General features: G+C 37.4%; 1 protein-coding gene across 6 annotated transcripts in view; it reads left to right on the forward strand.

Moving 5' to 3' along the window:
• LOC131429333 (microtubule-associated protein Jupiter) overlaps positions 1-13,697 on the forward strand; it is a 159,838-nt gene that overhangs the window by 113,003 nt on the left and 33,138 nt on the right. For all 6 annotated transcript variants that reach the window (XM_058593406.1, XM_058593401.1, XM_058593403.1 and 3 more), the window contains exon 3: positions 13,212-13,345. In XM_058593406.1, coding sequence (XP_058449389.1) covers positions 13,212-13,345 — 134 coding nt within the window. The remainder of the gene's footprint in view (positions 1-13,211; positions 13,346-13,697) is intronic.

Raw genomic sequence — 13,697 nt, forward strand, 5'->3', positions numbered from 1 at the left:
GTAAAACTATCTCCCTCCCCGCCACAAGCAGCCTTCCAGAACAACCGTCGGTTGTTCGGGCGCAAAAAGTGTGGAAATTTGATTAAACCTTCATCATAAAAGTGCATGTTTTGTATTTCGCTGCTGCAACAGCAACAACAACAACCGAAGCCGCCGACGGTCGCGGCTGTGTTATGCTTGGATGAGAATAAATTAGCTTTTTTTTTCGCTGATCATCTCTCGGACGCTAGCTAGAGCTACTAGACCAAGACCATCTTCCGCGGAGTGGATCAATCTGCGGCGGTGTGGATTGTGAAGTCAAAGTCGATGCCACACTCTATTCGCTCTTCTGAAGTTACACAATCAGTCCGTTCCGTTACTGGTGCAAATTAAGGGCAGCTTCGAGTACGTGTTGAAGTTGCGCCGGCTAAGTAGGAAAAAATGTTGATACAATTTTTCCATTATTATCGGTTCTCGCAGCATCACTATTCACCATCATCATCATCATGATCATCCTGTTGCTCATCACAGTCGTTGTCGTAGCCATTATCAGCTCAGCGACGGAAGGGGAAGAGACGGGGGTTCGCGCCCATTACAAGCCCCATGACGCGAGACTTACCACCAGGCGGGCGGCACCCTGCGGTGAGAAATGGCTCCGCCAAAGAATGCGGAACGATCTGTAGGCCGCGTCGTTTCGCTGGTATTAAGAACAGCGACTAATCGACCTTGAACAGACTGACTGCTGCGCCCCACAACGCAGCGGATGGCTAGCTAGCGGATCGCGGATGATTTTATCTGTGGCGTTGCGGTTGCGGTTACGGCAATGCGGTCTAGGAACGATTGGGCACGCTTTTCAATTTGACTTCAGCATTCAGGTGGGGGTACCGTTGGGATAAGTCGATCCGATGGCTATTATCGGAGCGATTTGCTGTAAATGTGTGCATTAAAAGTGTTGCGGTCAATTAAAGATGACGGTTCGAACGAAGATGATGTACAAAGGTTAGCTGAAAGTTCTGGTGAACTTAGGCTTCGAAGCGGTTGAACGCTAAAAATGGTTCGAAATAGGCTTAACTTTAGCAACTATGTTGTAGCGAATGTTCGGGAGACGGACATTTTTTCCCCCAGTTTTCAAACCTTTGGGCAATTATTTTCAACAATGCTAGGCAGTAGAAGTTTTACAATCAATGAACAAGCATCCGGACTTATTTAACGTGGGAGAAGCTGAATAATTAGATTCTAATTAGCTCAAAATCAATACCAAAGAACTATTGATTGATTTCTTCCTTTATAATCCTAGCGTCATTATTAATTGAATTCGGGCCATTTTCAGTTCTGTGGTCGGGTAGTTTTCGCTCTCGTTAGTCCCGCCTCATTGCTTGGAAAATCTTGATGACCCAAGTATTCAAAGAGTGTCTGTTCATTTCCGAATCCAAAAATTGAGTGTAATCGCGAAAAAAAAAATATTCACAATACAATTAAAATGTTATTTCTCATATTATCTCCAATCATGGTTTTCATATGGTATTTGACATTTTATTATTTTTCATAAGGGTGGAGCTCAGTTGAAGAATGAAACTGTCATATACCAGCGAACCTTTTTGAAGAGCCGTTCAAACTTGTCCATGTCATTTAAAATGATAACTCACATCCAGTATACGGTTCACTTTCGGATCGAACCTTTTTTCGACTAAGCATAAGCCTAATGGAAAAACCTGTTTTAATCCACCTAGTGGGGAAATAATGCCTTTCTCATGTACAATATTGCAGTATTCTATTCAAATTTTTTCTCTTCGATTTTTGAAAGAAACCAAGCGAAACAGTGCTTTGCTCGCATAGGTCATCCCTAAGAAAACGAAGGGGGTTTACTATTCACTTCCGGCATCGGAGCCCGAGAACCGGTATAATCGAAGTCGGCTCGTACAGTCGGCAGGACGTACAAACTCTACTAGTTTTTGTTCAAATTTTATTTTTAATTTTTTATTTTGCCATCGCATTTTATTCAATTTTGCCTTCTCACTCTAAATGAGATTTATATTTCTGTGGTATCCGAAAATATGCAGTAATTTTTGGTAGGACCATAATACTTTTCATTTGTCCCTAAGATTGGAAATAACGGTTTTGAGTCCAGTTTACAACTTTTTTTACGGTTTTTACCCTATAACTCCGAAACCGGAAGTTGGATCCGGATGAAATTCAGGAATTCCGTATGAGACCGTGAGTGAGAAGAGTGAATGAGATCCATTTTGGTATATATGACCACAATTTCCGGTGCGTCCGGAACCGGATATCGGGAACCAGGAAAGCCGGAATCGGTTTGTTTAGTTGCCTATTAATAATGACTATCTATTTGTGTAGTTTTGAGACCAGTTTAGAATTTTTTTTACGTTTTTTGTTTTGCCGGTTTAAGTGACGGTGTACAATATTGAACACACTTTACCCTATTAATCCGGAACCAGAAGTCGGATCTGGATAAAATTCAGGAATTCCGTAGGGGACCATAATATCTTCATCTAAGTTTGTCAAAACCGGTTCGGTCATCTCCGAGAAAACCTAGTGAGAGCACTCACATACAAAGACATTGCTCAGCTCGGTGAACTGAGTCAAATGGTATATAACACTTGGCCCTCGGGGCCAATTTTTACTAGTCGGTTTTTCAAGTGATTGCATAACCTTTCTATATGAGAAAGGCATAAAGTATTGCACTGAAATCTTTTTTACGCGGATTTCAGATGCTACACGTTTTATTTACGCGAATTTTCAAAGTTATCCGGTTTTCTTGTTTTGTCTTAGAAATACACGAAACGTCGAGATCTGGTGTTATCCCGGAATTTTTTTAAGTCAACTCTCTGACACTTTTTTTTAGATTACACTAGATCTCGACGTTTCATGCATTTCTAGACAGACAGCAATCTAAACTTTAGCCTCTTTCTAATTCGAAAATCCTAGAGATTCGATTTTTTCAATACTCTTTTTTTCCTTTTTCATATAGAAAGGCTATACAATCACAACAAAAACCGACTTTTTTGTCATGTACCATTCGACTCAGCTCGACGAGCTGAGCAAATGTGTGTGTGTGTGTGTGTGTGTGTGTGCGTGTGTATGTGTGTGTGTGTGTGGCAAATACTTAGATTCAAATGAAAGGTCTCACAGTCCCATACAAAATTCCTGAATATCATTTAGATCGGACTTCCGCTTCCAGTATAACTAACAGAGTGATATGCACCAAAAATGTGAAAACAATGCATTAAAAATGTGAATATAATGTCACTCACTTTTCTCACATATGGCTTAACCTATTTTCACAAACTTAGAATCAAAAAAAGGTTTCACAGTCGCATACAAAGTTCCTGAATTTCATCTGGATCCGACTTCCGGTTCCGGAATTACAGGGTGATATGCACCAAAATGTGAAAATAATATCACTCACTTTTCTCGGAGATGGCTGAACCGATTTTCACAAACTTAGATTCAAAAAAAGGTTTCATAGTCGCATACATAGTTCCTGAATTTCATTTGGATCCGACTTCCGGTTCCGGAATTACAGGGTGATTAGCACCAAAAATGTGAAAATAATGTTACTCACTTTGCTCGGAGATGGCTGAACCGATTTTCACAAACTTAGATTCATATAAAAGGTCTTATGGTCTCGGACAAAGTTCCGGAATTTCATTTGGATCCAACTTCCGGTTCCAGAATTACAGGGTGATATTCAAAAAAATGTGAAAATAATACACAAAAAATGTGAAAATAACTTTTCTCGGAGATGGAAGTTCGTAAGATGTCTTAAGAATATCCTAATTTTTATTCGGATCAAACCCCTGGTTTCGGAGATAGGGTGCTCAGTATGAAAACGTCAATTTCAGGAACACTTCGTTCATAGGCTATTTTTTTATATTGGCTAGTGATTTTCTCTAGTTTGCAGACCATGAGACTCTAAAACCAAACAAACCAATTGATAGTCCAATAAATGATTTGTTAAATTTTATCCAAGTCCGGATACCGGTACATTTTTTCCCACATTCAAAACGTCAGAATCGTAAATAAATTTGTAGTTCATATTAGTGTATGGTTGAGTGAACCGAATGTCACTATGCCGATATCAAGCTTACGGTTTCGAAAGTATCGGCAATAATAATCAAATATGACAAAATGGAGCTCACTTCACTTCCTCACATATGATTGAATAGATCTCCATTAACTTGAATTTAAATGTAGTGTATCAATGTAGTAGTATTATGAAACAGAAATCTGCAAAAGTATTTTCTGAACTCTTCAAATTGTAGTATTTCGGGGAATTTCTGCTGTAATATACAGGAAAAAGTGAAAATGAGAAAGGCATCATTACACCACTAGGTGGATAAAAAAAGAGTTTTTTGAAAAAGATACGCTCAGAGGCGCAGTCTCAGTAATTGCAAAAACTGAACTTAGTTATGGCTACTTTACTTGACGTAAAGTCCAACTAAAAATTTATAAATCGTTAAAAACAATTGCGGTTTGACTTTCCGTAACAATCTGCCTCCGGTAGTGAAAGGGCAGACTATCGAACAGACTTCGTAGGGTCTGTCGCTGACGATAGCCAGGCAGCAACAGGCACAGTAGAAAAGGTAACAGTCGATTACTAATATACTCTCCCATCCAGTGCTTTAGCGGAAAATAGGTATAGAGCAAGAAGACTAGTGTGTTGTTGTTTGATGAACAGAGAAGATGTTTGGATATGGGGAACCGGTCGTGAGGCGACTAGGATATTGATCATTGTTCAATGTACTCTTTACCAACTCGGTGTCGTAGTAAAACTGTGTCTACCACAGCTCAGGTAAACCGCGTATTCTCGGATTGCATAAGAACGTAGGTTCGAGTCCTTCCTCTGAGCGTGTTTTTTCGCAAAAAATCATCTTTTCTGTGAGTTCTCATTCATTTGGCTTCTTCAATATATGTTTTCGCTCAGTCATTGCAAAACTGAGCTTAGTTATGACGACCTTTCATCAAACCAACTAAAATTTAAAATTATCGGTGCCGAAAATGTACACTCCTGATGATTTCAGATGTAACTCGAAGGAACAGTGCACCGTGCATGAGCACTGTGTACGACCAGTAAAATTCAGTTTTTATCTAACCAGCTGTGTGATCTCATTGCGCAAAAAACATTCACAACTTCATACTCACTGACCGTTGAAACGTATAGAAAAGATTTTTATATTTTTGTAGAAAAAGTTATTAAAGGAAAATCGACACTAGATCCGAACACTGGCTCATTCCTTGATATAACATATATATCATCACTGCTACTATTGGTCGTAATATGATGTGACTTTCCTTTAATGTGCTTCAACGGTTGATTCGAGTTGTTTGATTTCTCCACGATAGTTACTCAGCTTAGTATGAGGATTTTTTAAGTGACAAGCTCATTAAAAGAAAGTTACATCATATTACGATCAATAGCAGCAGTGATGCTAGATCTATTAAGGAATGAGCCATTGCACTATGGTACGAAACGGGAAATTAGCGTGATAAAAATATTTTCACTATTCAGTATTAGATTTTTTGTAGTTGGTGTCTTCACAAAAGTTGTTTGTAATCAAATGGCGCTCCTTTTGATGAAAAAAGTTACTAGGGGGGTCTTCATTTAGATTGAAATCTGAAATCTAACTTCCTTACTTGAACTCAAAAATGATTTCGTTGTACAATAAAGTTGTAGGAAATTTTATTTTGAGCAACTTTACTGAAAAAAGCACCTCTCTAGCTTTTCATTTGATCGAGTTATATCAATTTTCCCGAAACAAAGTAGAGTGGCTTGTTCTAACTTTTTTGTGAAACGTTCTACGGAAAAGTTGTCTTCAGAAGAGTTGTTGTACTAATCATTGCGCACAATTTTGCTCAACCAATCTTTTTCATATGAGCTACCAGTAAAAAGTTATGATTATTTTTTCATTAAAACCTAGTCAAACTTCAAATATCAATATTCATTAGATGCCAGATCGATAAAAATGTATCCTATGCGGTTGCTGAAAGGTCATAATATAAGTAAAAATTTAAGAGAAAATTGGAAGGGTGTTATTTTTTTAACTTATTCAAACGTATCAACATACTTCCTTCGGCAAAATAATAGTATCAGTTCTACATTGTCCATTCGAGAAATAAGACACACAAAAACTACAGCCGAAAATAGATATGTTGTAAGTCGAAGCACTTCCTGTTTTTATGGGACCCAAAAGAAACACAAAAAGTTTGGTGGAGCGAGGAAATAAATCTTTTAATTTTTTTCCAGACAACCTTGTCCTACCCTAATGTACATAATATCATTACCATGATTTTACCAACTAATTCGTGTTAGGTTGTTTTGTATACGTTAAATAAAAATTCTTTCATAATGCAATTTTTTTTACACGTTATCGAAAGTCGTGTTATTTGAAATAAAACACTAGAAAAAGTAGCGTAAACTAAGATTTTAGTGTATTTTGCTTTCTAGCAAGAACCTAAAAAAATATAATATGATTAAATGATTAAAACTTACGCTTTGTAAGCAGGTAGGCTAAGAGAAAACGATAACATCTAAGATTAAATGACCGAATTGTCATATATTTATTATAAAAATCCTTTTCATGTATTTACCAAACGGAAAACGAATTTACTTTTAGCCAAGGAGTGGCCAGAAAGCTTTAATACAAGTCAAAAACGGTGGTTGAGTTTGTTTTACTTTAAGCTTGATTTCATAAAAATCAAATTAAATCGTACTTTCCATTCATTCCATTTTTCTCAATTATAGCGGAATCCGCTACAGGGAAGACCGGGGCTAAGCATCCATTACAAGTTTTTACTCAAGTTATCTATACCGTTGTATAGCTTCAGCTTTCAACTACAATTCCCAATTTGTGGTTTGGAAAAATATGCATTAGTTTCCGTAAATAGTCGCGAAAACGTGATCAATCCAAATTCAAAAATTTCTGAGATTGTAGGGCTGAACCAGACACTTCTCTGAAATTAAAAAACTTACACCTAGATTTTTAAAATGAAGAACGAACATAGTAGGGCGCCAAATCTTAAGATAACTTAATGAGCGAAAAAAGCGAAATGAAACCGTGTTCTAACGGATTGTCTGTTGGTTTCAAACTTGCTCGCTGAGAATCTAAGTATTGTCTCGAAACTGTACGCCCTGCAGTACCAAATAATTGATGTTGAAACTGACTTTAGAGTCTTTATTGAAGACTTTTCGATTTTTTCGCTACATATAATGGAGTTTTTTCAACTTTACAGTAAATCTACAAAAAGTTACGAAGAGTCTCTCAATATAATTTTAGTGCTTTTAAAAATTCACATCAACAATATTGAAAAATCTGTGATGAGATATGGAATCTATGTTTAATAAAATGTATCAATGGAAGACACAAAACCCCATATAAAGCGATTTCTATACCAATTTGCGTATCGATCCAAGTGCAAATGACAGATTCTCTTTGTTACCCCTTTTTTTTCTTGCAAATGACAGATTCTCTTTGTTACCTTTTTTTACAGAACTATTCCATAATAATTTAAAGGAAATAAACAAAGAGAATCTATCATCTTGAATCAAAATCTTTGTCGTAATGAAAATTCTATACAAAATTGTTCTAAATGTGATTCAAATCATAAAAAGAAAATGTGTCAAAATCGATGTTTTGCTGTTCGGAAGAAATTCGATAAATATATTACTGCTTCCGATCACAATTCTCTAAGTTGCCTAAAACCACCGTATATATCAACATAAATAAGTCTAACCGTCAATCATGTTTTGGTTCAGACATTAGGATTCATTGCGACACGAAACGAACCCAAGGTTAATTAATTAATGAATCTGCATACCAGCACAGGGACAAACACCAAAGAAAAAAAATCATACCGTTTCATTCATGAGAACACGCTTGTTGTTCATTGACCTGCTCCTACTAGACTCGCCCTGACAGGACACGTTCCGACGATCGAGTGTCGGAAACGGAAAACCCGATAGCTGTATGAGATCGTTATATTGTTTCACAAATACAAACTTATCTTTATTCACCCTTCTTACTTCGCTGGTATTGTAGAGTCGTGACTCATTTCGTCCAGTACCTTATCCGTGGATGTGTTTTTATGCCGCTGCGGATCAAGGTTATTCAATGAAAAGGTGACGGATACTTCTGTTCGATTGTCATTAAAATTATCGTAACCATCAAAGGGATCGTTTGACATCCATGAGCTGATGATTCTTTCTCTAGGCCGTAGACCTAATACGTGTGACATCCCTACCCGTGTGCTGTGTTTCGTTGAGACAATGCTGGTTCGTCTACTTGAAAAAGTACAGTGAAGCATTGGTTTTATATCTTATTTGGTAATGTTATCTTGCAATTCTGAAGCTTGTACACGTATTCTTTGAGCTGTGTTACACCGTTCGTAGGAATGTTTTGTACACTTAAAACGAGAAATGTTTTTAGACTATTCTTTGAAATATTTTCGACAATTTGAAAAATTTCATAAAACAAACACTCGACTATACAGTGTGTTCACAGTAATTTTTGTACATAAATCTTGGTGATATTGCTGCAACTATTAGACGTACATCTCGAATATTTCAATAGATAGAACTTTGTAAATGGCACAAGTTAAAATTGATATTTTATGCTAAACAAATCCACGATTGTCACAATTTCCAAAACTATTGTAAAAACAAGCTATCTCAAATATTAATTGTAAAATATCCCCTTCTCCCCATGATTTCAAACCCCCCTCACTTTTGGATACAAACCCGGCGAACGACCAAAATTAGGTTAAAGCCGGGTATAAATAAACGATATAAAAAAAGCTATCTCAAAGATACAGAAAATCGATATGAAACAAATAGGGCAAATGCTCCCTTAACCATCTTAGCTCCATCATTCATCTTATATATAGGAAAACTATTAGTTAGAGAGTGAAATACGCCATCTCTGTTCAATAAATTTGTTCAAAGGATAAGACGAAAATGGACAGAGAGATAAGATTTATCAAGGCTGTAAAACGTTTGGTAAACTTTTGGAACTTCTAGTTAAAATCTGAATGTTCCTCAGTTATTTTCTTTGTCAACAAATATAACCTGTAGTCATTTTCACAGCCTTAATATTCTATAGTTAGAACAAAGATAAACTCAAGATTGCAATGTTCCATACGATCCATTGGGCCGTATAAATAAAACGTAGCATACTTGAATTTCGGTAGTAGATGCTACATGTGGATCACGTTCCTGTCAAAAGCCGAGACTTTACTACACAACAACTTTCGAACATGTGGTATTTACTACAATTTTCGGTAGGTAGCTCCAGAGGTTGCTACTCGTGTGTTTGCTAATAAAGTGAAGTAGATAAATTAAATAAAGTTGTATATTTGCCCCAGTAAGTACGTTTCTTGCTTTGTGCATACTTATTCGAGCTTTTCCGGCTCCGAGTCGATTCGGCATGCAATAAATGCTCAAATTCGAAGGTAGCATTAACTACTTGTTCGAACTTGTTTTTTTATTCATATCAAACGCGTTTTACTCTGTGGACTTTGTTTTTAAGAAGATACTACAAACACTTTACTATATTTTATTCATACGGCCCATTGAAAATTTTTGGGTCAGTAATCGTAAAACCAGTAAGCTTAGTAATAATGTAATTTTATTGACCCTTCATTAATAAACGTCAACTAGCTATGGCAAATGTCATGGAAACAATAAAAACTAGAAAAGGAGCACACATATGTTTACATTCAGCACATAATAATTTCTTCCATCAATGCTTCGTGGGTTCAGACAACAAACCGAATAAATTCTAAGCAATAATTTCAAGCAAGGATGACTTTTATCGTATCAAAGAACGCTCACTAGCAACTCTTCACACGATTCAATCAGTGCCATCAAAGCGATCATCGAAGCAATAAAAAACTGGCATGGTTCATTTAACATAGACACCAGTGCGAAAACGAATATCTCTCGATGACTGTCTGAGAATCAAAGACTAGCTCGCTGCTGTGGGAATTCTCTCTGAAACAACAAACAGTCGCTCATTCTCGTTTCGCGATCCGATTCTATACAGGCAGTTGATAATTGCAATAGAATCATTTTACTTTTGCCGCTTATTCTAACTTTGTGCATATAACCTTTGTATAAGTTGTGTCTATGAAAATGTATGTGAATTCTCCACACAAAGGATTTGAAATATTGCAGCCTAGTGTGAGAATCATCAAGTCGAATCATCGATTCGATTTTCTGCGATAATTGTCAACTTGCGATTCTCTCTTGGTAAATTCCACACAGCATCAATCATTATCAGACTGTAATTTTTTTAAGGGCCGTGAAATACTCAGAGTATGAAGTAGAGCGAAGAAATGTAGAAAAATTCTCTCGCGGTTCATGCATTGACAGACTCGAGTTCTTGTAGCATCTTCTACCGGATTGAGAATATTGTACACAATATTGATAAATATCGAGCAGCTTCTGTCAAATTTTCGACAATCACCAACACTGATTTCAATTAGTTTTTACTTTCTTATTTTAGGAATTACTGGATATGCAACAAAATTGCTCAATATCGTTCATACTATATCAAGTTACAGTTATATTTTCAAATAGAGTGTTTTGCTCCAAAAGACTGAAACTGACTGTGAATCGTCAGTTTCATTCTTTTGAAGCAAATCATAGTTGCGATAAATGTAGCGATTAGACGCTTGTTGTTTTGCTTTAAAAGACCGAAACTGACAGTGAACCGAGCTCATCAAGGGGTCCTATTCAAATGATACTTGAAAAATCGCAGACCACTCTATCTTGAGTTTATCTTTGGTTAGAAGTCATAGACGACTAAAAACTCTTGTTTATTTTTTACTTTTTTATTTATGACTTCTGGTCAGTCAGAAATTTTTACTTTTTTTTCGGTTTTTAACGATATCAAACTAACTAGAGATTTAGAGAGGACAAAGAATATGAAATTTTAGGAAGAGCAAGAGGATGCGGCCAGCCAATTTACCAACGCCATCTGGAAGACTTATGCAATATTCAATTCATCGTCCATTGCCGATCGCCAGCTGAAAGCTGCATTTTCGAGAGCCCGAGATGATATAGTCAAATGATACTATTCTAGTTTTAAGTTTGTCGTTAATTAAGATTAGAAAATACCCTTGGCATCTTAGAGCTTAAGCAGTGTGCCTAAAATTATATTACATTATTGAATAAAAAAGGTTGAGCATGGATGTGAAGATAAAGAGTGCGGAAAAGTGAGACATGACAAAGGTCATTTATGTAAGCAGAAGGCTTCTCGTATCTAAACTTTTACCTTCTACCGGCGGTTCGGATACTAAATGGCAAACGACCATTGCCTTTACTTTCTGACATATCAGAGACTCGGATGATTCGTATCGCTAAGATGCCTAAGTTCGACTCCTCTGGTAGAAGGTAGAAGTTTAGATGCAAGAAGCCTTCTGCTTACTTAAATGACCCTTGTCACGTCTCACTTTTTCAGCCGGAATAATGCCAGCAGTTTGATCGGTGTATCTGCGAAAAAAATCTGCATAATAACCTCCGAAAAATGTCCGAAGATTGTTGGAATGTATTTAAAAAAGATATGAAATATAGCGATTATATCAACAAAAAAAATCCCATCGTTTTTCGAAAAAAAATCTCAAAAGTAGACTTTATAGTCGACCCGCTTGAACAAAAATTATATAGTCCAAATGCGACATATGATGTACGAATATCAATCAATGCAATTGATACTCGAATATCTCGACTCCTAATGATTTACTTCGAATACGAATGAAGTATAACTTTTTTATTGGTTTTCAAAAACTATACCAATTATCTTTTTGTTGTTTCGCTCATCTTCATTATTACTTTGAAGATAATTCATTCGGTTAGAATTATTTCACTCTTTATAGAGTGATATGCTAATTGGAAATCAAATCACGCATGGTATCGTTTATAGATTCTATGAGCAATTTAATCTACCATATTTCAATCCAACGATGTGTTAGTGTATAATTTAGGTCTATTGATTATATACCCAAAGTTTTCCCAAATAACATACACTGAAGCCTTTTTTATGCGAATTTACGTACCGCATAAAAAAAACCGCATAACTCTGAAAATTCGCATAAAAAAACCGCATAACTCTGAAACTTCGCATACAAAAACGCATAACTCTGAAACTTCGCATAAAAAACCGCAGAAGGGAAACCGCATAACACTGAAAATTCGCATAAAAAAAACCGCATAACTCTGAAACTTTGCATAAAAAAAACACAGAATGGAAACCGCGTAACTCTGAAAATTCGCATAAAAAAGTCGCATAAAAAAACCGCATAAAAAAGACCTCAGTGTATTTTGCAAAACACTTAACACTGACTCGATTCCATATCGGAACCAACCCACCAGTACCAAAATCCGTTTGTCCCTGTACCGACTGAAATCCCCTTCATTGGCAAAACAGCTGGGGTGAATCTGTTCCGTTCCGTTCTTTACCATCGCAGGAGAATCAGGAAGAACGTGCGAAGAACGACATGAAAAAAACAAAGCAGCCGAATGTGTGAGTCATGCAAACCGTCCAACAGTCTGTCTGCGTATGTCGTTGTTGTCTGTCAGATTTTATTTACTTTTCGCATCCTTCTTCGGCAAACGACGGGACGGTTTTCCTGTGCTCGTAGCGTACGTTATTCGATTTCCATTGCGGCACCCACACAACGACAAACGGCGGCTAACGGAAGACCAGAGCCAGAGCCAGACGGCGACCTCCAGCAAGGCGCGCACTCGTCAGTATAGTTGTCGACTTGGACCCGGCCGTCGTGCGATTGTCCTCCTGAACTAGTCCTAATTGAAGCGGTAGTCATTCCAGTTCGTGCTTTCCAGCAGTCCAGTAGCGTGTGGCACAATTACTTCACAGTTATCCAATCTCTGACCGTTAGTTAGTTGGTTAGTTAGTTAGTTAGCTAGGTGGCGATTTTGCCGTGGCCTCAATTGTTCTAAAACAGTGCTAATCCAGGTCAAACGCGAAGCTTGCGCCGGTTTGTTAGCAGCAGTCCTTGCTTCGGTTGGATAAATTTATCAAGAGAAATGGAGAGCAGACCGTAAGTTTCTACTCGGTGGTGCCAACATCATTCGATTGGTGACTGTTGAGTTGTGAACCTTTACTGGAAACAATTCCTGTACTTCAAAAGCATCCTCCGGAATAGTTGACGGACAGTCGAATAATTTTACTTTTTTCTTCTTCTATCTTTTGCAGGGTCCTGAAGCCTCCAGGTGGTGGAAGCAGCGATCTGTTCGGTACCGACAACATGCCTCAGACTCCACGTAACTCGAAGAATCGGATGCAGTCAAACATTTTCGCCGCACCGGATTCACAGCGAGCTGGCAACGGTAAGTGTTCCGATCGCCGTTAGAACTTAGAATCCCGTTTGTCAATTGACAGAATTATTAACCCACTCTGTTCGTTTGTTTCGGTAGTGAATGTGAGCGAGTTTCGCCATTTTCGTTATGTTCAAATTATTGAAACGGAATAATGGGGTGCGGGGGGTAGTGAAATCGGTCTCGTTTATGATTCAGGATTCAGTTGTTTGCAGGATGTTCCTGCAGGTAGCTGAATGACGAAGGACACGTACGGCACAGATGGTGGTGAGAATTGTTCGTACAAACAACAAAAAAAAACAGAGAAACGTGAAGTGCTCAGGTAGATCGTTTCCGTTTGCAAACATATTTGTTTTGATGGGCT

Source organism: Malaya genurostris, chromosome 2 (genome assembly GCF_030247185.1).
Source record: "Malaya genurostris strain Urasoe2022 chromosome 2, Malgen_1.1, whole genome shotgun sequence".
Taxonomy (NCBI): Eukaryota; Metazoa; Arthropoda; class Insecta; order Diptera; family Culicidae; genus Malaya; species Malaya genurostris.